Source organism: Jatropha curcas, chromosome 10 (assembly GCF_041381405.1).
Source record: "Jatropha curcas cultivar XTBG-Jc1 chromosome 10, XTBG_Jcur_1.0, whole genome shotgun sequence".
NCBI classification, from domain to species: Eukaryota; Viridiplantae; Streptophyta; class Magnoliopsida; order Malpighiales; family Euphorbiaceae; genus Jatropha; species Jatropha curcas.
This window is the reverse complement of record NC_143160.1, coordinates 5,337,229-5,365,175: the sequence shown is the minus strand read 5'-3', so window position 1 is coordinate 5,365,175 and position 27,947 is coordinate 5,337,229. Positions and strand designations below refer to the sequence as shown.

Below are 27,947 nucleotides of genomic sequence, written 5' to 3'. Positions count from 1 at the left end.
TGGAAATCAATCGCATGTGGCTGAAAAGGAATAAAAAATACAGTATAAAAAAGGAAACAACTTTTCTCAGAACAATTATTATTTTTGAAATTTATAAATAATTAATTCACTAGTTGCACGTTTTTATTTTATTTTTCATTTTGAAGATCCATCCATTCTGTCATCCAAATTAATTACCTAAAAAGAATTAAACTTTCCTTTTTCTTTAGTTAATTAATGATTAGAATAAAGAACTTGTGACTTCATAATCGTATAGAGGACTTGAGTGCCATTACATTTGATTTGAGTGGAAGTGTTAAGTCTTTATTTCATATCAGCAACTCAAGCTTCGATTTTCCTGCTGATATTGCAAATTTAAATATTGATTTGAAATCAGAAGGAGTAACTAGGGTTGCACGTGAATCAAGTTGAGTCGGATTATGTTAGGGCCCGGTAATAAAATTACGAGAATAATAACACAGCGGAAAAATAAATATGACACAAATATTTACGTGGTTCACCCTTTAACTGTTTAGGGCTATGTCCACGGGACAAAAACCGAATAATTCTTCCACTATTAAAAATAGTAGGCTTAAAAAGAGAGTAATACAAAATAGTGGCACTCAAACTGTTTCCCAAATTATCCTCACTATTCTCTCTACCCGAGTTTTAGAACCCAATTCTAAAACTCAAACTCTCTCAAAAACTCTCTTCGCTCGGTTGTGTGTTGAGATGGCTGAGCCATCTCCTATTTATAGGAGAGGGTGGACGCGCCGAAACTGTAACGCGTCCACCGAATCCTAACGCGTCCACCGAAAATAAATTTTCCTCTTCCTTTTTCAACTACGTGTGGATCCTACTACGTTATCCTTTTTTTTTCAAATATGGGTCCCATTGAATGGGCACCGCACAACAAATTGGTATCAGAATTATTAATTTGAAGTAACGTGATATGATAGTTAACAAATTTTCCATACAATCAAACTCATAAGTGCTTGAACCCAAGAGTTTCAGGTTTTTTTTTTTTTTTTAGGACAAATAAAGGAATTTTTTTAAACATATTTTATGATTAATATTCCATTAATTTGATTAAGGCCACCGTCCAGATTGTAAAGCCTAACAATAGCAAATATATTAGTGAATCCTGTATCACCTAATCTCAAAAAGGCACGAAACTTTTTGTGACAGCATTCAAAAATTGAAACGAAAGAATATTTTTATTCATTTTTTAATGAAGGCTGCACTTAGCACTGTCTTCTAGTCATTGGATGAGAGACAATTTTTTATTTTTCATTTCCATCTAACAACATTGAAACGTGGCCGCCATAATTGAAAATCACCTGTTGTTTTATATATTCAACTGCCATCTGCTAAATGCAATGCCAAGAGACTAAAACGCTGACTTCTTTTTTATGCCAAAATAATTAATTAATTTATAAAGATAAAAAAAAAATTAGAGAATCAATATGTGTATTTTTAAATATAAATAAAATTTAAAATAAAAATAAAGTTTTAAAAAGTTTTAGGAGTAAAATTTGTCTATCCTGATGTTAATCACAAACTTCTATACTAGAAAGAATAAATATTATTATTAATTTTTTTAGTAAAAAATAAATAAATATTTAATTCCATTCCCAAAAATAAATTTAGTACCATACTCAATTTGTGTATCTATTAGTTTCGTCTGCATAAGAAGGTGAGAGATACCAAACGACTTTATGGTGCAAATTTCTTTTTTTTTTTTTAAAAAAAAAAAAAAAAAAAACGCTCTTCCATTTGTCATTCGAATTCGTGGTGCTTAACGGGAAAAAGACAACTCTGTCCTCGCAGGTTTTAGTCATGGGCATAGAAATATGAACCTGTGGAGAAAGTCCAAATTTGTGGCCCATTAGTGGCTTTTAATTTCATTTTCTAACAACTGAAAAGGAGCGGTCCAGCCCATGGGCCCATACCGTTGCTTACCTCTCTTTGTTTGTTGTTTGTTGGAAGACCCAATGAGCCTAATAGAGTGTTTATACCTTCTTTTATAATGTGCTTTATATGCACACACATAATATATGGAAGAGTCATGTGGAATTTTTTACATTCTACCTTAAGATTGGATTTCACATAAATGTGAAGAAAAAAAAATATATACAATGTTTTTTTGGAGTGCTTGAGCAATTTAATAAAAATAATACAATATGTTGTTTTGGAGTGCTTGAGTAATTTAATAAAAATAAGTAAATTTCTTTTTTTTTTTTTTATTTTCTCTCCAAATTAGAGAGATTTAAAATATGTGGGTAATGTAATAAAAATAAATAAATTTCTTATTTTTTCTGTTATTTTCTCTCTAAATTAGAGAGAATTAAAATATTTGAATATTATGTCCTTTAATCTGTATTCACTCCCCTTCTCAAACAAGGAAAAATTATGCTTTCATAGTTATTTGTCTTCCTTCGAAACAAATTCTCATTCAAACAAATGCTAAGGATTTTAAAATGTATCGGATTTGTCAGAAATTTATAAAATTAAAAAGTTATAATTTTTTTTTTAATTCCCATCACTCTTAAATGGATATGAAATTAATCTTTTATTAGGATTTGTGGTTATCATTCTGATAATTGTTATTCACATAATTAAATTCAATGTCCAAGATTTTAATTGAATAAAATTTGTAACAGTTATCTTATTTGATCTAAGTATAAAAATCTTTACTTTATTTGGTAAAATTTGAAAAAAGGCATTGCATGATTGAGTTTTAGAAAATGGGATGAAAGTGAGGCATCGAGTAGAGGGGTCCAGCCACTTCCGCAGAAACTTCCATAAAAAGAGAAGAGCACTTAGAATAAGAGCATTTCTTGGGTTTCACTCAAATACCAAAGCTGCTGCTAATTTATGGATTCTCTCACGCCTCTGTTCTTGCTTTTCACTGCACAATCACTGGCTATACCCACGCGCACTTATTTCTTCCGTCTCTTCTTCTTCTTCTTCTTTTCTTCTTCTTATTATTATTTTAGAAGAGAAATGTTTATAATATGTTTCAAAAACTGGAATTTAAGATAAACCCTAATTTCATATATTTCCTTTCTTGAATTGGACCCTCGTTATTGTAAGATTTATTAGTATCCGTACAGAGAGGAATGTTGGTATTGAAGTAAGGCACAGACAAGACATTTGCTTTCAGTGCCCTCAAAATCACAACCTTTGGGCTTTCGTTTTTGCTGTGGAATAATATATTTTGAAAATTTTCATTTTCTTGGTGCATGCATTTTCCTAACTTTATGTACATAATGGCCCTCATGTTTCTTTCTTTCTTTCTCTATTTTGTCAATTTGCTCCAACTGTACATTGATTTGAGTTCAGGATCTTTCATTTACATATCTACATGCTTTTTTTTTTGTCAAGCAAAATCTAATCATATCAATATAATCGTACTAACAGATAAAAAAGACACGAAAAATATATTAAAAGATGATGAAGAAGCAACTTTCTTGAAATAATGAAGCAAAAAGAAAAAAAGAAAAGAAAAACCAACACAAAACTAATCAGCTTTGAAAAGGATAAAGATGAAGTTTGTGTCGGATTTATACTAGAAGGTGAGAGTACAAATGAAAGATTGGGAATGACAAATGAGCCTTCTGCAATTCCAAATTAAAAAAAAAAAAAAAAAGTACAATCAAAACCCAAAAATTGGTTGAATGGAAATTTAATCAAAACCCAAGAAAACTATTATTCCTCATCATCAATCAGCAATTGTCCAAGTCATATCATTCTCAAATATCCAATGGCAAACCTCAATTTGACCAGGGCTGGACCCAAGTGCCACAAAAGCTCCATGATCTGGACTCCAAGCTGACGTGTCAATATGACAGATTGCAACTCCAACGTTGATTTTTGCTTTACTCTCAACTTCAAGAATTTCTGCCTCGTAAACCCTAACCTTGGGCACCGAATGACAATAATACAGTAAGTAAGGATACAGGCTTTGATGACAAGATACTGATTTGGTCACAGCTCCACCGTTGATTCCTTTGACCGTTCCGATCGTTACATTTTTCTTTGATCCGTGAACGTTTTCAGTTGTCCTAACCACCACATTGTGGCTCAAAACCGAGACTGCGAAGTCAACCATATCTTCAATGGAGCCAAGGCACCTCTTGGTCTCGCCACGGCTGGGTGTTCTCTCGCACTCAGCAAGCGCGTTATTAATCACGCGCTCCATGGTTGAGTTTTCTGGCGCATGAAAAATTTGCTTAAGCTCGGAAAGATTAGAAGATGAAAATGGTAGTTTCGACACAATTGATCGGGGCAAAAATGATCTTTTAGGCATTTTATCGGTGATATCGGGCATTACCATAACATTCCCTTGCTTTAACATGGACTCTCTGAAAAACTTTCCAGGCTCAACCCATCTATGATTCACGAAACTGCCACTGACACTACTGGTGTTAGTATAACCAGAGAAAGAGACACCCTTGTCCATATATTCCTTGAAAGATCGATCGGGACCGTAAATCTTGAATCCAACAGTGGTGAGACCCTTAGATCCCTTGCCATATTCTTTAAACGTGTCATTTCCAGGATTGAATGTTTTCCCATAATTTGTAAAACTAACTTTCCCCGCATTTGCATTCTTCGCATAAGACTGAAATGAATCTTGACCAACATTGGCGCCATTTCTGTAGTTCGAGAAGCTATCACTAGCGGCATTTTCTCCAGCGCCGTAACTCTTGAAATTAGTATGTGGGTTGTTGCCTGAAACGCCATAACCAGTGAACGAGTCATTAGCTACATTACCCAACTCGCCATAACCCGTGAATGTGGAATCAATAATATTTGAATCTTCGCTATAGTTTATGAACTCAGATGGAACTGCATTTCCTTTCTTTCCATAGCTTGTGAATGTTTGAGATCCAGAATTCGTCTCTCCACTGTAATGTGAAAATGATAGCTTATGGTTATTGCCATCGGAGTCATATGTGGTAAATCGAAGACCCGGTACGTTGACTCGGTCGTCATAGTTCTTGAACTCGCCGGAGCCGCCAGTGGCACCAGTGCCGTAGTTTCCAAATGTTGCATTAGCTACGTTCGCATCAGCAGCATAATTTGTGAATGTTTCGCTGTGGCCTGTCCCGTCACGGCTGTACTTAATGAACGAGTCGGTTACGGAGTTCAATCCGTTGGAGTAGTTCTTGAACGAGTCAACACCTCCGGATCGTGACCCGCCATAATTTGAAAAGCGTTTGTTGGAGTAAAGTGCAAAGTTGGCATCTTTGTTATGATTGGCTAGTTCAGCTTTGGAGTCAAATGAACAGAATAAATTAGCCGAGGAACAGAACGAATCAAAATGTGAAGACAGTGAGTTGTGAGTAGCGAGTTTGGAGAAGAAAGCTGAGTCAATGGCAGTGAGTGGAGAAGCTTTAGAGAAAAGAAATGGCGGGTTAGGTAGTGAGTTAGAGATGTGTTTGTTCCAATAACGGATCAAAGAAGCTTTAGGGGAAAAAGGGTTCAACGGAGTCGGCGAGTCTTGCTTTCTTGAATCGGCAAAAGAAACCTGCATTATTATTTTGGAAGAAAGCAAGAAAAATTACATGCATGTAAGCAATTGTAAGAAATAAAGTTATAAAAAAGCAATGTAATTAGATGAGAGGAGACTTCATCATCTTTTACCTTCAAAACTGAGATTGATAAGAAGACAACGAAGAAGAAGAGAGTAGTAATTTGAGTGAGTTCTCTGCCCATTGTTTGATTCTTGAGGAGATATAGAAATGAAGAGATATGCGTATAAGATATAGGGACGAGCACAGGATGGTTACAATTGAATGATTTGATTCGGTTTTTGAGTTTGATTTTTCAGGTTAATCGGTTCAATTCGATTTCTGGATTTAAAATGAGATTCTATGAAAAATAAATTAGTTGCTTATTTTCTTACCTAATTAAACTTTAAATCTAAAAACCTTTAAAAATACATTAAATTTTAATTTTTTTTTAATTTTATTTTCAAGAAAGTTTGTGAAATTGTACTTTCTAATAATTAAGGATCTAATAAGGATTTGTTTTTTGAAACTAGGACATCATGTAATTATACAGGAAAAAAGTGTTCGACAATTTGAAGGACACTAAGCATCACTAATTCACCATAAAATATATTTTTTCTCAAAGTGAAGATTGGTATAAAAATCTTGAAAGCAAGAATTATTAAGTAATAGCAAAAATTTCAATGTAATAAAAGAAAAAAAAAAAAAGAAGATATGACTAGAGTAATTAACAACAGAAATGGTAACCAGTAAATAGTAAGTTTGACAATTAACAATATATATGCTAAAAGTTTGACAATTACGGAATTCACATTTTTACTAATTAAAATACAATTCAATTTACAAATAAAGTAAAAATTTGATATTTGGTTTCGTCAAATCAATTCAGTTCAAAATCGAACCGATCAATTATACACCCCTCATAAAATGTATAGGTATATATGTTCGGGGTCTGCTTAATAAAAAAGGAGTCAATTGACTCTTTTTTTTTATTTATTTTCTAATATATATGTGTATATTTGTCTAAATTAATTCATAAAATTTAATTTATTTATGTTTTGACCCCGAAAGAAATAATTTTAGATAGGTCACCGGCATTTATATTAGGCAGCTACTTTCCTTTCCTGCCAAGTTTTGCTTTATAAAAAGTTTGTCGCGCAATCTATTGAAACCGGTGGCACACTTATGCCTTTGGCTATCAAGTATCATTTCTAGGCCACCCTATTTGGTTAACATAGCTCGCACTGTAGGATTAATAAATCAGTAATCAACTATTATGTTGCATTTAAGTGCAAATTATTAGTTTTATGTAATTAATAGCTATTCACTAACTAACAAAACCTTTTTTTGCCTAAAAACATTATGAGGATAACAGTAAATATGATCATGTTTGACTAAAAATAATTACTTAAAGCGTGGATCTCCAATTAGCTTATAATGAAAAATTACGTTAATAAAATAAATAAATATAATAAAAATAGACAAAACTGGCACGTGATATTACTTTTTTTTTTTTTTTTTTTTGTTTATCTACAAGTATTTTTAAATCATTTTTGAATATGAGATGTTCTTGTTTTATTCACCATAATTAAAAAACTACTAACGAAATGGTGGAAATTAGGGTTTAGCAGATTGGATAACATTGTGATGATAATGGGTACTTGACAAAGTTTTTTTAATATAAAGTTGTAAAAATATGTGTGAAGATAATAAGGACAAAGATCAGTGGATGTATGTGAAACAAAGATTGAAGTGAAGTTGGATCTAAAGATTTGATGAGACTTCAGTAAGAACTAGACATAAAAAGCGTGGAGAAAGATAGGGTTAAGAAATCTAAACGATAGTATTAAAAAATTGTTAGTGGATTAGACAATTTACGTAAATTAATGTCTGAAAGAAAAGCAGGAGCAGTTGGGCAGATTCCACAAAACACGAATCTCAAAACAGTTGATTTCAGAATCAAGACAAAACGAACCTATTCTATTACTATTTTAGTAATAACAATACCAGAAAAATGTCAGAGAACGTTTATGCTTCGTTTTTGGCTCTATGGAGTTCTAATATATGACCTATTTAGGTTGAATGAAAGAAATTATTGTATTGCCTAGTTTTCTTGTTGCAAGTCCCAATTGCTTGGGAGAGACGACCCATCCTCACATGCTACTTTTTTTCATGTTTTCTTGGAACATCGATCAAATGAATCAAATCAAATTTTATTATTATTTTCTTTTGTTTTTGTATACATTAACAATTAATTTTTAAAGCCAAGAAAGCTTGCGAGTTTTAGATTCTATGACCTTGCAAGTGCTTGTTAGATGCAGATTAGGTATAGAAAAACATTTTAAATATAAAAGATTCGAAGAAATTAATATTATTAATAAATTATATTTTCAAAAAACGAACAAAAACATAAATTTACTATCACAAGTTTTGTCTATTGCTAAGATTAATATTTTTTTTATTTATCAGGAGATTTAAATGGTCGAAATAACACCATACATTACACAACAGAAATTATTCTTCAATAACTCACTAAATTAAGTCAAAATGAAAACTCCGACTTCACGCGTAAGTCACCAGAAGTTACACCTTTTTGTTTCTTACGAACAGGCAAAGATTAAAGTTTGATTAAAAAGCAAAAAGGCCCAAACGGAAGCTTAACTGAGCTGTCTTGTCAAATTCTGCCTAGTCTGCGATTGGAATGTCCAAAGTGAATTTCGAAATAGGATTTTGGATCATGGGCCAGAATATTCTTGTGTCTAGTTGCTATCAATTTTTAGGCCCAATATAACTTGTGAAAAATGTCTAGATTGTTGTAATAGTACACTTTGGATTACAATGTATTCTTGAATCCACACAAGAAAATATCTTCTTTCCAACGTCAACAACTACAATAATTGTTTGCAGTAATTCCACTCTCCAAATATATTAAAAAAAAAAAAAAAACTCAATATGAATATATATTGACTCTTGTTAGAAAAATTAAATTGGACCCAACTAACTTAATTTAGTAGAAATGAAATTAAAATATATTGAAAAAATATCATATAATAAACTGGGATTAAGTTGAATAAGATTAATTTTTTGAATAGCACGAACAAAGATTTTAGTAGAACTTTACAAGATTTAAGTTTTAGTTTTTTAGTTTCATAAAAATAAACCAAATTGAAAATTTTCATTTTTGTATCTTAAGCATCGAATCAAAATTTATATTTTAAAAATCAATTTAAATTGAATTTATTCAATTTGATTGGTTTAAACAATATATGAGCCGAAAATATGCTTAACTTTTCCATCTTAGACTTAAAGAAATGAAAAGAAAAAAAAAAAAAATACATAAAGAAGGGGCATTCAAAAGCCAAAAAGAAGCTAGAAAGAGTACAATGATTGCATAAAGAAAATTCAACTCAGCTGCAATTAATTAATTTATGTTCAAATGACCTTTTGTATAAAATAATATTAATTTTATTTAGATCAGTAACTATAAATATTTTCACAAATAATTATGGTTTTAAAATAAAAGATAATTTGATCTAATTATTCTTGAGTTTATTACAATCAAAGAGAATTAATTACTTCTTTAATACTTATGCAACAATCTTAAATAACTTATATTTTGAGATAGAGAAAATATATTATTGAAGGCGTTTATGATTTTTGAACGCGGATTAAAAAAGTAATAAGTTTAATTCTTGGCCTACGTACTGTCTAGATGTATATTTGTCAATTAAATTTTAATTTTTGAATTCCAAATTAGAATTTCAATTTCCTCAAAAATAGGCCAAGTACTTAACTCTATCCTTATATTTTTTAAAGACAATTTTGTGAAACTCTTTCTGAAGTTATGAACTTTAATAATATGGCACACCTTTTTTCAGTTTCTACACCAGCAGTTTTAGGAGTTAGTATAATTTTTAACATTTTTTTAATTATCTAATAAATATTTAATTAATTTATAATTTTTTTCTTTTATAATTTTTTTTATAATTTTACAAGTTAGAACGTTGAATGTCATAATTTTATAAATTCAAATATTTAATGAGTATATATTTATAAATTAAAATATTTAATGGGTCAAGATAAAATTTGAGGGTGCAATAAAACTTTTTTTTTTGCAAAGTTATGCATTTTGCCTTTTTAAACATTGTAGTTGTATGTATATATCGGGGCAATAACGGTAGACCTACCACACTGTGTTATTTCTACCTAACCAATCCTTGTTGAAACAAAGACGTTGACTGGAGTCTTTGGTCTTTATTCAACAGCGTACCATTCAAGTTTCAAGTAATATATCGTTGCTTAATTAATTGATGTGTATACCTACGAATTCTGATTTAGGAGCCCAGACTGGATATATGGAAAGAGAGGTTCAATCTCCACTAAATATATTTATAGAAAAAGACGATGAATTTTAACCGTGACTAGACTCCGAGTAAAATTGGGTGATTCTTAGTGATAGAGTCCACCAAAATTCATGTGTACTGCTCAATGTCATTGAAAATTATGTTTAAGGTAAACTTGATTTCTATGTTTTGGTCAATTCAATTCCTTTTGAATACTAATGCAATTTTTCAATTGACCCATTTTAAAATTCAAGATAATCTCTTTTTATTATGTTTTATTATATATTGACCCTCTAACTTTTTTTTTTTTTCTCTAGATCTGCCGTTAGTATATATAATGGATATCATTAAAATTAATGGGTGAAAATTTGTAACGTTTGGTTATATATGAAAGTATTAGAAAAGTTTCATTATTTGGGTAATAAGCATTAGAAAAGTTTATAACGATTGCTAGCATGTTTTACAGCTTTCAATTAAGGATTTGCATGAAAACCAATATAAAATCATAAAATCAATCGCTTGGCTTTAAAAAATAAAAAGAAAGTACAATTAATTTAAATAATATGCTAAAATATAAGAAATATTCAAAGTTATGAGTTAGTTATAAGTTGTAACATCAAACTAAGTAAAATAATAAACTATAAAAAAATTTGGACATGCGGTTATGGTAATATCTATATTAAAAAAGTCAAGCATATGCGGTCTGAGTAGTCTCGAGTTTAAGTCCTCTTTATCACAAAAGTTATCATCAATTTAGCGAATATCATTTAAAGAGAAGAACTACCTATAATGTTATTCCGGTCTATTTTGACCTCCAATGTATTAAAAAAGACATCTATATTTAAAAAAAAAAAAAAAAAAAAAAAAAAAAGAAAACATAGTTCACGTGAAGTTTTGGAGATTTTGGGAGTTCTCTCTATCACGTGACTGAGTTGTTTTGGAGGTATTTGGAGTTCATTGTATCCTATTTGGAGTTCTCTCCATAACAATAACGACTTGTAGGTTGTTACATGACTAGTTGTATATTGTTGAAGATTCTATTTGACTATCTCTGGTCGCATGTTTAGAGTTTATAGAAATGGGTTACTAAATATTATTATATTATATTTAATGAAACGCTAATAAAACACTTGATAATTATTAAAATAGTTAACAATTATTAAAATATTTTAGTAATTTTGCTCAATAAGAAAGGATTATCTCGATTTTATTACACAATATGCAATAATTTACTCTTAGCCTTTGTTTTGTACATATAAATTGAAAATGTGAAAATTATTTATAAATATATTATAGATAGAATTTATTTGCAAATGAATTTTTCATGTTTAAAATAAATTTAAAAATTAAAAATCCATTTTTTTATTCTTAAAATATCTTTGACATAATAATTTTACAAGACTAGAAAGATGAAGAATTTTATCATAAAATTCAGGATTGTTTAAATTGGTGGAATTCATTTGAAAACCCTACCCTTTCTATTAGAATTTGATTTATTTATATTCAAATCTATAGAATTAAATTGGTAAAATTAAATTCTTTATTCTTTTTTCGTACCAAACACAAAAATTTGAATTTATAAATGAGTTTCACAAAATTATTCTAAACAAGGGATTCAAATTCTATTTGCAAATAAATTAAATTGTTTATAATTGTTAGACTATGTACTGATGTATATTTTGGCTATGTAAATTGAGTTAGTGGTATATTTGTAATTACATAATACTACACATGTATATAAGCTTATTCTAAAGGAATACACGGCGAGCGGGATTTCCTATATGGTATCAGAGCTCGAAATTTCAAGCCGCTCTCTCTAAACCCTAGTTCTTTTCTTCATCTTTATCTCTTTTCTAAACCATGGCAGGCAAGCATGATTTTCATCCAGCCCTTGCTGTTAACAATATCCGAAATTTTATTCCAATCATTCTTGAGACTGAAAAGGGGCAATATTCCTCTTGGGCGGAATTGTTCAAAATTCATTGCCGTGCTTATAAAGTTCTCGATTTCATTATTCCACCCTTGTCATCTGATAAAGACAAGGAATCTTCTACGGCTACTGAAGTCGATCCAAGACTGCGGTCTCAATTGGATGCTACAGTTCTTCAATGGATTTATGGGACAATTTCTGTTGATCTTCTCAATACTATTTTGGAAACGGATTCCACTGCTCAAAACGCTTGGGATCGTCTGAAAGGTATTTTCCAAGACAATAAGAATTCTCGTGCCTTATATTTGGAAAACCAATTTTCTCATGTTCTGTTGGACGATTTTCCAAATATTTCTGCTTATTGTCAAGAGCTCAAAATGCTCTCCGATCAGCTTTCAAATGTTGGTGCCCCTGTTTCAAACCAACGCCTTGTTCTTCAATTGATTGCTGGATTAAATGAGGCTTATGATGGTGTAGCAACCATAATTCAGCAAAGTGACCCGTTGCCTCTCTTTTATGAAGCATGATCAAAATTGATTCTTGAAGAAACACGCAAGGCTAAGCAGGCTGCCACTGCTTCTGCTGCCACTGGCACTGCACTTTTTACTACAGGTGTTACTGAGGAAAATTCTTCTTCTTCTCGTGTTGCTATTTCAGACAACACCAATACTGCTCCTCGTAATTATACTGGGCAACGTAGAGGACAGTCTCGCAACACTAATAATTATCGCGGGAGAGGCAATAATGGACGCGGCAGAGGACGAAATAATAATCGCAATCAGAATTCTGGCTCTAATCGACAAGGAAATAATCAATCAGGTGGGCAGCGATTTAACAATAATTTTTCTCATCAGCAACAACCACCTTATTATCCTTGGTCGGCTTATCCTCCTTGGCCTGCATGGGGGCAGCAAGCTTGGGCTGTTCCTCCACCATGTCCTTATCCAACCACTGCTTGGGCACGCCCATCTGCTCGTCAACCTGGCATACTTGGTTCTCGTCCACCGCAGGCCTATACTGCTCAAGCATCTTCTTCTGGCTATGCACCTACGGACATTGATGCTGCTATGCAAAGTATGTCTCTCAATCCACCTGAAGAACCTTGGCTCATGGACACAGGAGCTACCTCGCATATGACATCTTCTTCAGGTACTCTCTCGTCTTATTTTAATTTGAGCAGTAAAAATAATGATGTTATTGTTGGTAGTGGACAGAAAATACCAATTGCAGGATATGGGCATGCTTACCTTAAACCACCCCACCTTCCTTTATGTTTATCTAATGTTCTCCATGCACCAAAAATAATTAAAAATCTAGTCTCTGTCCGTCGTTTTACTATTGATAATCATGTCACTGTTGAGTTTGATCCTTTTGGGTTTTCTGTGAAGGATTTATGGACGGGGAGTCTTCTCATGCGATGTAATAGCGTTGGGGATTTATATCCCATAACTAGCAGTTTTCCTTCAAGTCTCTCAAAGTCTTCACCATTGGCTTTTGTTACCTTGTCTGCTGATTTATGGCATCGTAGATTGGGGCACCCGGGACCTCCTCTTTTACAATATCTTCATAGAAATAAATTAATTGATTGTAATTTTTCTTTTTCTAATAGTTGTCATTCTTGTGTTTTTGGGAAACAAGCTAGATTACCTTTTTCAGATTCCAATTCTAATACTCTTATGCCTTTTGATATTATTCATAGTGATGTGTGGACTTCCCCTATATTGAGTTCTGCTGGTCATAAGTATTATGTTTTGTTTCTTGATGATTATACCGATTTTTTGTGGACTTTCCCATTAAGCCGAAAATCACAAGTCTTCCAAATTTTTCAATCATTTTCTGTGTTCATCGAGACCCAATTTGGTAGGAAAATTAAGTGTTTACAGTGTGACAATGGCAAAGAATATGATAATAATCAATTCAAACAATTTTTTCATGTGAATGGTATGAGTTTTCGATTTTCATGTCCTTTTACATCCTCTCAAAATGGGAAAGCCGAACGAAAAATCCGCACCATAAATAACATGGTTAGAACATTACTTTCTCAATCTTCCATGCCTCCTTCTTTTTGGCCTCATGCTTTGCAAATGGCTACTTATTTGATCAATATTGTTCCTCACAAAAATTTTAATTTTTCATCTCCTACATCTCTCCTTTATGGCCGGGTTCCATCTTACAGTCATTTACGAGTTTTTGGGTGTTTGTGTTTTCCTTTGTCTCCCTCTCCTACTATTCATAAACTCCAACCTCGTTCTACATCTTGTGTTTTTCTTGGTTATCCGCCTAATCATAGGGGTTACAAGTGTTATGATTTGTCCACAAACAAAATCATTCTTTCTAGGCATGTTTCTTTTGATGAGTCAATTTTTCCCTTCGCTTCGGTCAAACCTCAGTTTTCGTCTACCTATCACTTTTTGGATGACAGTGTTCATCCCTTATTAAATATCATTTACAAAACTCCACATCTTCTCCACCTCCATTGTCATCTTCTCCTTCACCTATGGTCACGCAACCCGTCCCATCTGAAAATGTTTCTCCACAGCCACCACAACCTGTTACATCACCACCTCCTCCTGCTCCAGTCCGAACCATGACCACCCGCAGTATGCATGGCATCACCCGTCCTAAGAAGCATTTTAATTTGTTTGCTTCTTCGTCTTCTTTCACCCTACCTAATAGCCCACTTGCTGCCCTAAACGATCCAAATTGGAAGGCTGCCATGATTGATGAATATGCTGCTTTAATTAAAAATAAGACGTGGGAGTTGGTACCCCGTCCTACCAATGCTAATGTGGTTCGGTCTATGTGGGTTTTTCGCATCAAAACTAAGTCTGATGGTTCTTTTGAGCGATACAAAGCTCGTCTTGTTTGTGATGGCAGGTCCCAACAGGTTGGTGTGGATTGTGATGAGACTTTCAGTCCAGTTGTTAAACCGGCTACCATTCGCACTGTCCTCAGTCTCACTGTTTCAAAACGGTGGTGTATAAATCAACTGGATGTTCAAAATGCATTTCTGCATGGAAATTTAAGTGAAACAGTCTACATGTATCAACCTTTGGGATTTAAGGATTCGACACATCCAGATTATGTTTGCCTCCTTCGCAAATCTTTATACGGTTTAAAACAAGCTCCACGAGCTTGGTACCAAAGGTTTGCTGATTATGCTCTTACTATTGGTTTTATTCACAGCAAATCTGATCATTCACTTTTCATTTATAGCAAGGGGACTGATTTGGCGTATCTTCTGCTCTATGTTGATGACATTATTCTCACCACTTCTTCAGAAAAGCTTCGGCTATCTATTATGTCTTTGCTGTCTTCAGAGTTTGCCATGAAAGACTTGGGTCCTTTGAATTACTTTTTGGGCATCTCTGTTCACCGAAACTCCTCCGGTTTATTCCTTTCTCAGCGTAAGTATGCTGCAGAAATTCTTGACAGAGCAGGCATGTCTAGTTGCAAATCTATCTCGACGCCTGTTGACACCAAGCCGAAACTCAGTACTGATTCTGGTTCTTCATGTGATGATCCTCTCTTATATCGTCGTCTAGCTGGTGCACTTCAATATCTCACATTCACTAGACCGGATTTGTCTTATGCTGTTCAACAAATTTGCTTACATATGCACAATCCAACAACGGCTCATATGAGTGCTTTGAAGCGAATTTTGAGGTATCTCAAAGGCACTCTTTCTTATGGTTTGCACCTTTCGAACTCCCCTTTTTCATGTCTTACAGCTTACTCCGATGCTGATTGGGGTGGTTGTCCTGATACTAGACGCTCCACTTCTGGCTATTGTGTTTTTCTTGGTGATAATCTGCTATCTTGGTCTTCTAAAAGACAACCGACATTATCACGCTCCAGCGCTGAAGCTGAATATCGTGGAGTCGCTAATGTTGTTGCAGAATCTTGTTGGCTTCGCAATTTACTATTGGAGTTAAAGGTGCCGATTAGCTTAGCCACATTGGTCTACTGTGATAATGTTAGTGCAGTTTATTTGTCTAGTAATCCGGTACAGCATCAGCGAACAAAGCATATAGAGATGGATATTCATTTTGTGCGTGAAAAGGTTGCTCGTGGACAAGTCAGAGTTCAACATACTCCATCCCGATTTCAGGTGGCCGATATTTTCACAAAAGGCTTACCACGAATCCTGTTTGATGATTTCAGATCCAGTCTCTGCGTTCGTGAAGCTCCCGCTCTGACTGCGGGGGAGTGTTAGACTATGTACTGATGTATATTTTGGCTATGTAAATTGAGTTAGTGGTATATTTGTAATTACATAATACTACACATGTATATAAGCTTATTCTAAAGAAATACACGGCGAGCGGGATTTCCTATAATAATATTTCCTAATAAAAATTGCATATGAGAGTAAAATCTGCTTTTTTTTTTTTTATTTAATATATATAAGTTAACTTATCGGCAGTTACACTAGACAGAGGTCTTTGAATTTCCCCTTCCTTGTCCAATTTTGCTTTTGTTCCTTTAAAGCGAGTCGTGCACTTAATATTCTCTGTTGGTTAAAAAGACAAAGAAAAAGAAAAAGAAATGGTCTAATGTTTCCATTATACATTATTAGTCATTGGCAATTTTCTGCAATTGCTACTTGGTGGTTACTTTCACGGTGGCCGGTGGAGGTGGGAACGGTTGTGCTGCTAAATTAAAATGGTTATCCGTTCATAAGTATGGTCTTTTTAACGATTAATAAATGGCGGCTGCGGTTGAAAATTATGGACGGTGAATGCGCGGAATGACTTCGGCTTAACAAGATATTTTCCTTCGTCAGTAGTCAAGGGTCAGCCACTTGTATTAAATGTTTAATAAAAAATTTTCGCATAAATTAGTTTAACAAGGTTAATTAAAATCAATTACTTGAATTTATATATATTTGTTGTTTTCATATGTAAATGACAAGTATAAAATTATTAAGTAAAAATATATGCAAAAAGCACTTATATATATTAAAGAAAAGAGAAATTCAATGATTGAAGTGGAAACACATTGCGTAATTTATATATATTAAAGAAAAATACTTATCAACCACAACATTTATAAAATTTCAAAACAAAATTAATTTTATGTAAAAAAAAAAGATATATCAATAGATTTGGAATATTACTAAAATTAAATTAGTCTCGTGTTAGAAAAATGTAGAAATATTATTATTTTCTTTTAAATTTGTGAAGTGCTACTTGTTTACATCTAGTCTATAAGACTACCTATATACCAAATCAATTAATAAATATTTTTTAAAAAAAAAAATTTTAAGGGTAAAAAATATTGTCGTTATGATAAAAAATAAATTTTTGATCGATTATAAAAAGAAAATAAATTTGTTTATTTTGTCTTTTCAGATAAGTAACTTATTCAAAAAATTAGCTCATTCAAAAAATTAACTATTTTCATTGCTGTTAGATATTTTAGTAGTGTTTAGAAATATTTGAATAGTTGATATCTATTTGAGTAACTTTTCGTAAAACGCTAAAAGCTAAACGTCACAAGAACTAACATTTTATAAAACTTTATCTTAATTTGTAAAAGTTAATTTAAATATGATATTACCCGATAGTGTGAAAAAAAATAGTAGTAAAAATGCTATAAGTTAATTAAAAATTTTAAATTTTCTTAGATTATTTTTTTCCAAGAAGACAACGATCATCACCTAATATTTATAACCACAAATTACATTATATCTTGCCGTGTAAGATGGACATTATATTTTATTATATTGAGCCAAATAAAGATAATCATTTTCTATTCCGTAAAATTTGTTATTTTAACGTGTAGCAAATGCTCTCCTTTCTGACAGTTTCTTCTTGAGCTCTTGTTTTATTTAGCGGCCCACTTTCTGACTTCTTTCATTTTCTTTGACAACAGACTACGGATGTTTCCTATGTCTTTTCCTTTCATTCATTTGTAGTTTGAATTCCATCCACTTTTCAGCCTTACATGTGCGTATTCTTGCGTGGCTGGATGCATCTACTTCCTCACCTTTTGGCTTATATATATATATATATACACACAGTCTTCTGCACAAATACATTTGCTCTTTCTCGTCTCTTAGGTTTACCAAGTCTCCTGTCAATTTCTCTAATGTGGGTTTTACAACTTACGCTGTAATTATTATATATGTTCACAGAAAGAAAAATCAGGAATCTATATATTAAAGCTTTTTAAAAGAGTAGAAGATGAAGAAAAGCAGCAGAGACTCACTGAAACTTGACCGGAAAACGGTCGAGAAAAATCGGAGAATTCACATGAAGGCTTTATGCTTCAAGCTTGCTTCTGTTATTCCTTCTCAGCATTTCAAACATCATAAGGTAAAAAGAAAAAATATATTGCATAATTTTTAGTTTCTCAAAATTATTGTTTGATAATTATTAAAACTTATTATACGATAGAGAAATCAACCCTAATTGGCATCGCAAACACATATCCAAACAAAAATCTGAAAATTTAGGGTTCCAACTTTCAGATAAATATTAATTTTACAAGATTTGTTCATGGGCTAATTCCAAATCTGAAAATTTCAGCTCACCCGGCTCGCAGTTTTAATCACAATTGAAGCCTGCTGCTATACATCCATGCTTAATTAATCTTTTCTGCTTTATTCTTTTTATTTTTTGGTTTATAAGAACTAAAGCGAGAAGAAACCATGAAGGTTTCAATCTTTGCACCTTGTTGTATCATGAGATAATTATTATTATTGAACTACAGACCAGCCTAATAAATCCATACTGATTGTAAAGCTATTGCATTTAATGTTGTTCAATTTTTCTTGGCCCCTGTATTTTTTGTGGTCCAGTTATATTCGGGTACTATCTATGGCTGTGAAAACATTAAAGATAACGCTCTTCTGGCTCTGCAACATTTGCTGTCCAATCAAAATTATTAATATATGCAGGACAGGAAATTAAAATAGATTGTGCAGGTTGCTTGAGATATATATCGACAGTCATTTTCAGAAGAGAAAATTACAAATTTAAACCATTGATAGCCAGACACCTAGGCCTGTCTTTTAGTAATTATTAAGCGGAAAAAGGAAATTACTAGATTAAATTTTATTTTAATCATAACATAATTATTAGCTTTTGGAAGCAAAATTGATTGATTTTTCTGTAAACTTTTTTACAGTGAAGTTGAAAATGCTAATGCAGTAATTATTGGTTTTGTATGCAGGATATGCTGTCACAGCAAGACCAGCTAGACCATGCAGCTGCTTACATAAAAAACCTGAAAGAAAGAATAGAGAAATTAGAAAAGAAGAAGGAAAGAACACTGGGTTCATTATCAGAAGCTAACAATAATAATGCAATGAATGAAATGATGATGAGCTTGACATTACCTATGTTTGAACTTAGAGACTTGGGTAATAGCATTGAAGTGGTTTTGATTAGTGGTTCAAAGAGGAATTTCATGTTACATGAAGTTATTACCATTCTTGAAGAAGAAGGAGCTGAAGTTGTAAGTGCTAGCTATACAACAGTTGGAGATAAGGTCTTCCACACAATCCACGCCCAGGTGGTTAATCGTATTATTAAACATAAACTCCAATTTGATAGAATTAAGCAAATTGATGATGTGAAATTAATTTATGTTTATTTGATAAAATTTTTTTAGGTTAAGATTAGTAGAGTTGGTGTGGAGACAACAAGGGTATGCCAGAGATTGCAGGAACTAATTTACTGGAGTTGAATGCGAAATTATCTTTCAGCAACAGAAGATGTTGAAGAGCGTGTTCGTTCTGGAGAGGAGTTAAAACTGTCAGATTTTCACTTGTGCTCATGTGGGCTATTGAATGAGCCACCAGCCTCATGCTCTACGTAATAATAGATAGATGGTGCAGTGCTTCTTGTAATATATATTTTGCATTCTATCTATTAATGTATATGTAGAAATACTTAGTAATCTTAATTAATTCCGAAGTTTATGTGTTAATGTTAAATCATTAGTGTTTGCAGTTCTTCTTTCCCTTTAATTAATTGCTTAATGATTTATTCTTGTATTTGGCTTCAATATTCTTTTTTATTATTATTATTATTATTGGTTTTTAAAAACCTCAAATATTAGTAACTTAACATAAGCATGTCAGCAATTTCTTTTATGAACCTAAAATTTTATCTGAAACAATTTCTAGTCATTTTATTTTTAAATTCATTATGAAGTAACAAAATTAAAAAGTTTTAAATAAAAATATAATTCAATAATAATAATTCTTCAAAAATATATAAAACATTAGCCCGTGAAGCGTAGAGTAATAATTATATGTAACTGAACAAAGCTTTTTATGTCTTTTTATATGGAAAATACAAAAGAGACAATATTAGTACATGTCCTTTAGCAAAATCATAGTAATTTGGTCCAAAAAATGAAAAAGAAATATAAATAAATTCTAAATCGACAGCTATGCTTGTAATTTGTTCTTCATTCTAATTTTTTACCCTCCTCTAATAATTAACCATTAATATTATTTTGCTCCCTCTTTTTTGGTTTCACCACTGCGTGCTTATAATGACTAAGACGCACGCGTAAATTATTACTCCCTCTGTTGTCAAATACTTATCATATCAAATATTATATTTGTTATATTTATGGATTTGATAAATAATAAATTATTTTTTTCTTTTTTATTATTTATATATTTAGTGATTGAATGGTTTCTATTCAAATAATAAGTTAAGAATAATATGGTCAATTCACTCAATAATTTATTGTAACTTAGACAAATTAAATAATATTTTTAAGCAGCGTGAAATACTCAAACATGACAAGTATTTGAGAACAAGTGCTAAATAGTAAATAATTAATCCATCCATCCCATTTTGTTTGCATGACAAAACACGCATATTGTTATATTGCTCCTTTTTACCCTTAACTCATTAAAATATTAATAAAAGTCTTTCATTTAATGAAAAATCATAAATGTTATGACAATAAAAATAATACATATATAAATTTATAAACCTTACAAACATTTTGAAACATCAAAAAAAAAAAAAAAAAGCAAACAAAATGAGACAAAGCAAGTAATAAATATAGCAAGTAATATTGTCTCTTTATTGTAGTTTTATTCACAGGTATAAATCGTTTAAGATTGATGACTAAGAAAGCAATTAATTTCCTTAAATTATAATAGAAATTTATTAATTTGGCTAAATTATCATTTATCCACATAATTAATAATTAATATATTTAATATATAAAAAAGTAAAATTTTAAAAAAAATTTAACTATTTTTTAATATTTTCAAAACGATCTACTAAAAAACATACATTAAAACAACTTATACTTATAGATAACAAGAGTAGTGAAAAATTAATAAATTACTTACTAATTATCAAGTGAGATGAAATGCTAAATCCCTTAATAATATTCAGGATTCAAGAAAACTGAATTGAAAGAGTTGCACACTTAACGAGCCTCTGCAATCTGAAATCGGATCAATCGCTATCTGAGATAGCGGATGATTTAAAAAGAAAAAAGTGGTCCAGCCACGCGGAGACAAGTATGCATGCATGCATAGAAGAATAACGAGAAGTCAATTTTATCAATTTTACATTTCGTATAATACATTAATGTGAGCTTTTTTTTTTTTTTTTCGGGAAGAATGAGATGTAGTTTTAAAATTGTCTAGATAAAAAAATTTTAGTCACCTTTTTTTTTATCTCAAGAAAATAGTTTATGTTTGGATTATTTTTTTATAAAAATATTTTTAAATAGCTTATTTTCTATTGCTTAATCACAATATTAAAAATCAATAAAAAATATTAAATTTATATTTTATAAGACAATAAAAATATAGTATTTTATATTTAGAAATTTATTGTTAAATATTAAAAAAATGCATATAGATGACAAATTGTCATAGTTGCTAGTTTTCAATAATCATTGTGAAAAAATTATTGTTACAAAAGTTATGTTAATTATATATTAAATTTAAATTATATATATAAAAGTCAAAAATTCTAAAAAATATTACTATATGCATAAAAAAATGTTCAATATTACTAAAATTTACGAGTTTAAGCGCATATAAATCATTCATATTCATAAAGTTCAGGATAATATGAATTAGAGTTGCAAAAATTTAAGTGTCAACTTATATATTTTGCCTATCATTATAAAAATTAATTAATTATTATTATTATTAGCATGTAGTAAAATTTAAAATAACATATTGTTGGAAATTAATAAAAAGAAGGCAGGAGACGTAAACCACGACATTGATAGCGCGCTTGGCGTTTCAGAGTCAGCAATTGACACAGTTCAGTACACAGTATGTATGACTTACGCATGCATTTTGCATGTTGCACGTGCAACTTTCGGCCTTCATCGTCGAATTTGCTCCATTACTTTCGACCATTAGACGCTAAAAGCACAGTAAATGATTTATTTAGATTCAATGGATAGATAAAATCATTGGAAAAAAATTTTTTTTTTTTGGAGAGTACTTTTAACTATTTATTGAAAAAAAAATGAAAATGATTATACTTGTTTAGACAAGTCAAATTTATATAACAAATCAATGCAAACACAAATTTTTTAAAATGGATTAACTTATTTAGATCCAGTCCATGACTCCAATTATAGACCAGACTAATGTAAATAGTAATTTTTATTGAAATGATGGTAATTCTGACTATATACGAAAAAAAGTATGAATAATTTTTAAAAATTCTTATTTTTATTGATTTGATTAATAGGTGGAGCCATGAACCTAATATTGACAAATGTAATCCTTTTTAAAAATTATTCATATTTTATCCATTTTTTTCACTTGATGGTCTAAAGTACCATGGTTTCGACAAAAAATTTAATCCATGAGTGCAGCTATGGATATCCAGTCGAACCAAATTAATTGCAGGTGAGAATAATTTTAAAAAATCTTGTTTTAGTTAATTTAGTCTATGAGTGGACTGATGTAGGCAAATTTTATCTTAGATATATTTTTGAACGTGGAAAAAACTCTCAATTACTGACTCATTAAATAATAATTAAATTTATTAGATTACATATATAAATATTTCAATTTATGAAAATTTTCTATTTAATATTTCAACATGTAAAATTTAATCGATTAAACACTTTTTTATTAAATAATTGAAAAATGTGAAATGTTATTATTTCAAAAGTTATAACAATCATATACCAAATTAACATTTAAAAAGACTAAAAAAAAAAAAAATTCATAAGTCCATTCAAAAATTGGAGTACAATAATTCATAAGTTGTTGAAATCCATAAAAATCGATAACTATGTCCTAAAAAAGGGCTGGTTATAATCCCATAGTCAAATTTGTAAGCTTGAAATTGAAGAATTTGATTTCTGTACTCATGTTTTCTACTAACTTGTCTAATCCCGACAGACACCAATTTGGTTTCTATTTAGATCCTAAAAGCGGAAATAAAGAAGTTTTTTTCTGTGTGTTCATATACATATGTATTTTTTGGTTAATAGAGAGTTAAAGCTCTAAAAATTATATGCATAATCTGAGGTGTGCTATACTGTACAAATTATAGTTAAGCTACCATTTCATATCTAACGGGAGATCCATAAATACATGGATTTCAAAAGGGAAATTCCTAGCTAATTTAGAAAGGAAATCGGAACTGAAATTTGCCTCTCTATATATATAAATAATGTCACAAGCCCGGTCCTCTTGCATTAGATTTGTAATAGTTAAGAAAAGTTGATCTAAGCCTCCACTTGAGTCCATTTTGCCTTGGATAAGCTGCTGGCACAGAACATGTTCCCACCTTAGCTACAAACCCTCGAATCAAGCGGCCAGAAGCATCTCTAATAAGTCACCACCACAAGACATTTGATGTACTAGTGATCCATCAATACTGAGCTTAAAAAAAGGCATCATCAGCGCCTTTTAAGAAATCTAGCTCATAGACTTGTTGACTTTCACTTGGACCTTCTCTTACAAAATATAAGTTGCATTACAATACTCTTTGGCTGAAAAGATGATATCGTTGACTATCTCCTCTTGCGAGATGCGGTGCCGTTGAAGATCCAGACATTCTGCCGTTTCCAGATTTCCCAGCAAGCTACTCCGAAAATAATAGCCCAAGGACATCCCGACGCATGGTTCTCTTTGCTTTTGAGGTTCTTTACTAACCAATCTTCCATAGATAAGCCTGTATCAAAAAACGAATACAAGTCAGGAGGATTGAGCGAAATGCAAATCTGATTAACATAGACACAGTCCCTTAAAATGTGAAAAACGTTTTCAGTAGCTCCCATGCAAATCATTTACGTCGGATAAGAAAAAATTGCTAGTAGTTTTAAAACCCAAGACCCTACTAATCTGATTACTAAGACTGATACCAACATTTTTAGAGTAAAAAATATGAGATTCATCAGCATTCACTTTCTGCCCTGAGCAAACACAGAAATCATCCAGAACGCCTATAATGATGCCTGCTTGCTCAAGAGTGGCCTCAGCAAACAGAATGAGATCATCTGCAAAAAATAAATGAGTTAAGGCAAGACCATTTCTGAAAAGATGGATGGGTAAAATAATAATAATTGTGTTTAGTTCAACATGGATGGGTAAAACAATAATAAATGAATGTTTTCACATATTACTTTTAGTAAAACAGTGAAGTGAAAAGAAAGATAATTGTCTTTAGTCCAGCGTTAACACTAATAATTCTGAGCGTCAGATAGTTCGTAACGGTTCTAAAACCTAAGATTTAATACTTCTACTACAAAAATATAAATTTCAAAAAGTATTATTTAAAAATAAATTTGAAGTATTTAATTTTAAAATTAAAAATAATATTTAATTTTATTAAGATTAATAGAGAAATTAAACACATAAAATAAATGTTCTTATGTTATAGCTATAAACCTTGAACATATGTATATCGATTGAACTATGCATAAATTAATATTTTTTTTTGCAAATTACAACCTTTTTTTTTTTTTTTTTGAAAGAGAAGAATTATCATTAATTATCTCAAGGAAAAGTAATCCATCAAACATTCGGGCACTGAATCCCAAATATGTACACGATTAAAATGATAGGAAAATTTACAAATAAATACTCTCGACATCGTGTTAATTTGACAGTTTTAACCTTTTACAAAATAAAAAAAGATCATTGAATCACCTTAATTTTATAAAAAAATAAAGATAATTAATTAAATTACTTTCAATTAAAGTTTATTTAATTAAGACAAAGTATAGTGTCGATTTTTGTAGACAAAGGTAAAATTAGAATAAAATAAGAAAAAAAAAAAAATTAAACCGACAAATTTAACGAAACATAGCCCATAATATTCATGTTACGGAGAAAGTTGATATATTCATGTGACTTTTCAATATAAAATAATAATTATGCCACAAAAACTGGAATACTAAGATTTGCTTTCACTTTGAAGCATCATTCGATTTCAGGTCTGAAGTAAAGTGAGAGAAGAGTGATGTCATCAACAGAAAAAATCAAAATCAACATCGATACATAAAAGGAAGATCTCAACCACAATCCACAATCTTTCCATACATACATACATACACCAAAACATGATCATTATAATTATAATAATTATAATTATTGCTGAATATTCATACATATCCTAGTTGGATCCCAATGTTGATGTTGGACAGATGGCCCATTAATACTAAGAAACCCTAGGCCCAGTCCAGTTCATAAATTGTTCAATTATTGGAGGCTCACAATGTTGCTTGTTCTTTGTTTAATTGTAACTTCATATATTAATACAAACGAATTAGTCCTAACTCCTAAGCCCAAACTAAACACTCAACAATAGAAAATGGGTCTGAGCCCATTTTGTTAACTAATGATCAAAGTGTTCTTCCCATATCTAGAGAAATTCTTAGATAGACTCAGTCTATTATGATATAATAAAATAAAGACAAATCAAAAAATTTTTTGATATTTGAATGAATAATTTCATTTTTTTTTAGATATCAAATTAATCTCATTTTGGAATCTGCATTTGTCGCTTATTATAAATGTTTTTTTTTTTTTTTTTAGAAAGAGAATTTTAAATATCTACGAAATTATGAAAGACGAGAATTATAAGGCATAGCTAGGCTCTATACATTGACTTGTGAAAGTATATTATTCTTATCTCTTTACATGACAAAATCACTTTCAAAGTCTTAAAAATAGAGTTTTCAAGTAGCACTTAACCGCCAATGAATTGTTCACCACTTAAAAGCCAAGACAAAGACAAAACGTCATGCAGTATTGATTTTCAAACTTCCATTTGCGTGTCGAGCCAGTTAATTGTTAATAACCATATCCTAACTATAATAATAGATGATGAATGGAATAAAATTCGTGAATATTAAAATTTTCCAATCTTTTTATCCCTAATTGTGATGTTAATCCTTGATCTTGAGATATAATATTAATGGTTAATCTCACAACTTCGACAGCAATACATACACATATATATGTAATTATGTAGATCTGAAAAACGTGTACAAGAAAGTATTTCGAAAAATTATTTTAAAAATTAGTCAACAAATTAAATCAAACTAAACTTAACGAGTTCAAACTTATAAATAAGCGACAATTTTTTTGTTTAACTATAAATTGGACATGAGTTGAGTTCGAACTCATTTAAAATTTAAACGAATTAAATTCAAGAAATAGTCATTTTTAAATGAGTTAAATTTGATTTTAATTAACTTGTAGAACTTAAATTCAATAAAACATAATCTCACGTTGCATCAACTTATTTACAAAAGGATTTTAACTTCCCAACAGAGGAGGAAATAGGAAGATCAATTTAAAAATGATAGCTAACTAGGCATTATGTCTATGAAAAAAAAAAGTAAACCTGACCTAAATTTAGTCTTTTTTTTATTATTTTTTATATAAATAATTGGTCTTCAGATCTTATTATTAAAGACCGCTGAAATTTTGCCAATTTATTATAATATTAGATGCTTCTCTTGTCGTGGAAGTGTGAACACATCTAAAAAATAAATGTTCACCATCTAGTGTCGGTTAAATTAAGAAAAGACTACTTGAGAAACAAGGAAAAATGAAAGAAACCAGACATTGCTGTCAATGTCTACTCAAAAGATTAGACAACTAATCTTAGTTGACATAAAAAAAAAATCTAAAAAATTAATGTATAATCACGAATGAGAGTCTTTATTATGAAGTTTTCATCGATTTAAATTATTTACCTTTTAAATTATTATTAATTTATAAATAAAATAAGAATAAAAATAATTGGTTTAGAATCGCAATTTCCCATTTTATTGGAGTAACTTCACTTAATTAATTAATATAATATTTTTCGTTGGGTTAAATTTTAACATGTCTGAACTTTTCACATGGTTTAAAAAGATAAGTTGCAGATTTAATGGAAGGGGAGTATACATTCAGGGACCTCATTTTGTATTATAAAAATGGTAATAAGTGGGTCCAACTAATGAGATGTTGCCACATATCACCATCTGAAGTCATGATAAAGGGGGTCAGAGATAAAGAATTTTGGACAAGTCAAAGCAAAGGAAATAATATTTCTTCACATCTTACAGGCTACAGCAACATTCTAGTGTGAGAAAGAGAGAGGGAGAAAGGTAACTGAAATTTCAAGAAACATTAAATAGTTAAAATAATAGAGTGGAAATTGAAAAATTAAAAAAAAAAAAAAAGTTAAAGAGGAACAAAGAGAGGGTTAGTGAGTGTGGAGGAGGAGGAGGAGGAGGAGGAGAAAGAAGAGGAGACCAACAAAAGTGTGGGTCAGAATTCAGAAACAGCTACACGTTGTGAAGAGGAGGCAATTGCATGTGCCCACATGGCCTATTGCAGCTGGAGAGAAGAAGAACTCCACACTCACCCTCCCTAAATACACAACAAACCCATGTTCCCTTCCTTCTTCTTCTTTTACCCTTGTTAATTAGTTTTGGTTTCTGGTACCTCTTCAAACAAAATTAAAGTTCTCATCTTTCTTTCTTTTGTATTACTTCTTTCTTTCTTCCCTTTTCAACAAGAAGTCAAATTGAAAAGGGTTTTGCAAAAATGAAAGAAAACAGTGATGGTTTTGTAAGAGCGGATCAGATTGATCTAAAGAGTTTAGATGAGCAATTGGAGAGGCATCTTAATAAGGTATGGACTATGGACAAGAACAAGAAAGCTGATGATGGTAATCTCACTGCTCATGCTGCCGTAGACGATAC

At 31.0% G+C, this 27,947-nt stretch overlaps 2 protein-coding genes across 2 annotated transcripts; one reads left to right on the top strand and one right to left on the bottom strand.

Moving 5' to 3' along the window:
- Positions 1 to 3,403: 3,403 nt before the first annotated feature.
- LOC105640398 (polygalacturonase 1 beta-like protein 2) lies at positions 3,404 to 5,786 on the bottom strand. Its single transcript, XM_012224696.4, has 2 exons — positions 5,632 to 5,786; positions 3,404 to 5,515 (listed from the first exon to the last, which is right to left on the bottom strand). Exons 1-2 carry the CDS (start codon positions 5,701 to 5,703, stop codon positions 3,704 to 3,706), a joined length of 1,884 nt encoding a protein of 627 aa, XP_012080086.1. The 5' UTR covers positions 5,704 to 5,786; the 3' UTR covers positions 3,404 to 3,703.
- Positions 5,787 to 17,796: 12,010 nt separating this feature from the next.
- LOC149492965 (transcription factor bHLH162-like) lies at positions 17,797 to 19,716 on the top strand. Its single transcript, XM_089726987.1, has 3 exons — positions 17,797 to 18,091; positions 18,951 to 19,292; positions 19,392 to 19,716. Exons 1-3 carry the CDS (start codon positions 17,960 to 17,962, stop codon positions 19,464 to 19,466), a joined length of 549 nt encoding a protein of 182 aa, XP_089583113.1. The 5' UTR covers positions 17,797 to 17,959; the 3' UTR covers positions 19,467 to 19,716.
- Positions 19,717 to 27,947: the final 8,231 nt, after the last annotated feature.

Excerpts from the sequence above, each read along its gene's own strand:
- LOC105640398 (XM_012224696.4), bottom strand. The coding sequence starts at position 5,703 with ATGGGCAGAGAACTCACTCAAATTACTACTCTCTTCTTCTTCGTTGTC. Across the intron at positions 5,516-5,631 it reads TATCAATCTCAGTTTTGAAG|GTTTCTTTTGCCGATTCAAG; the intron begins GTAAAAGATGAT and ends ATAATAATGCAG.
- LOC149492965 (XM_089726987.1), top strand. The coding sequence starts at position 17,960 with ATGAAGAAAAGCAGCAGAGACTCACTGAAACTTGACCGGAAAACGGTC. Across the intron at positions 18,092-18,950 it reads AGCATTTCAAACATCATAAG|GATATGCTGTCACAGCAAGA; the intron begins GTAAAAAGAAAA and ends TTTTGTATGCAG. Across the intron at positions 19,293-19,391 it reads TCCACACAATCCACGCCCAG|GTTAAGATTAGTAGAGTTGG; the intron begins GTGGTTAATCGT and ends AAATTTTTTTAG.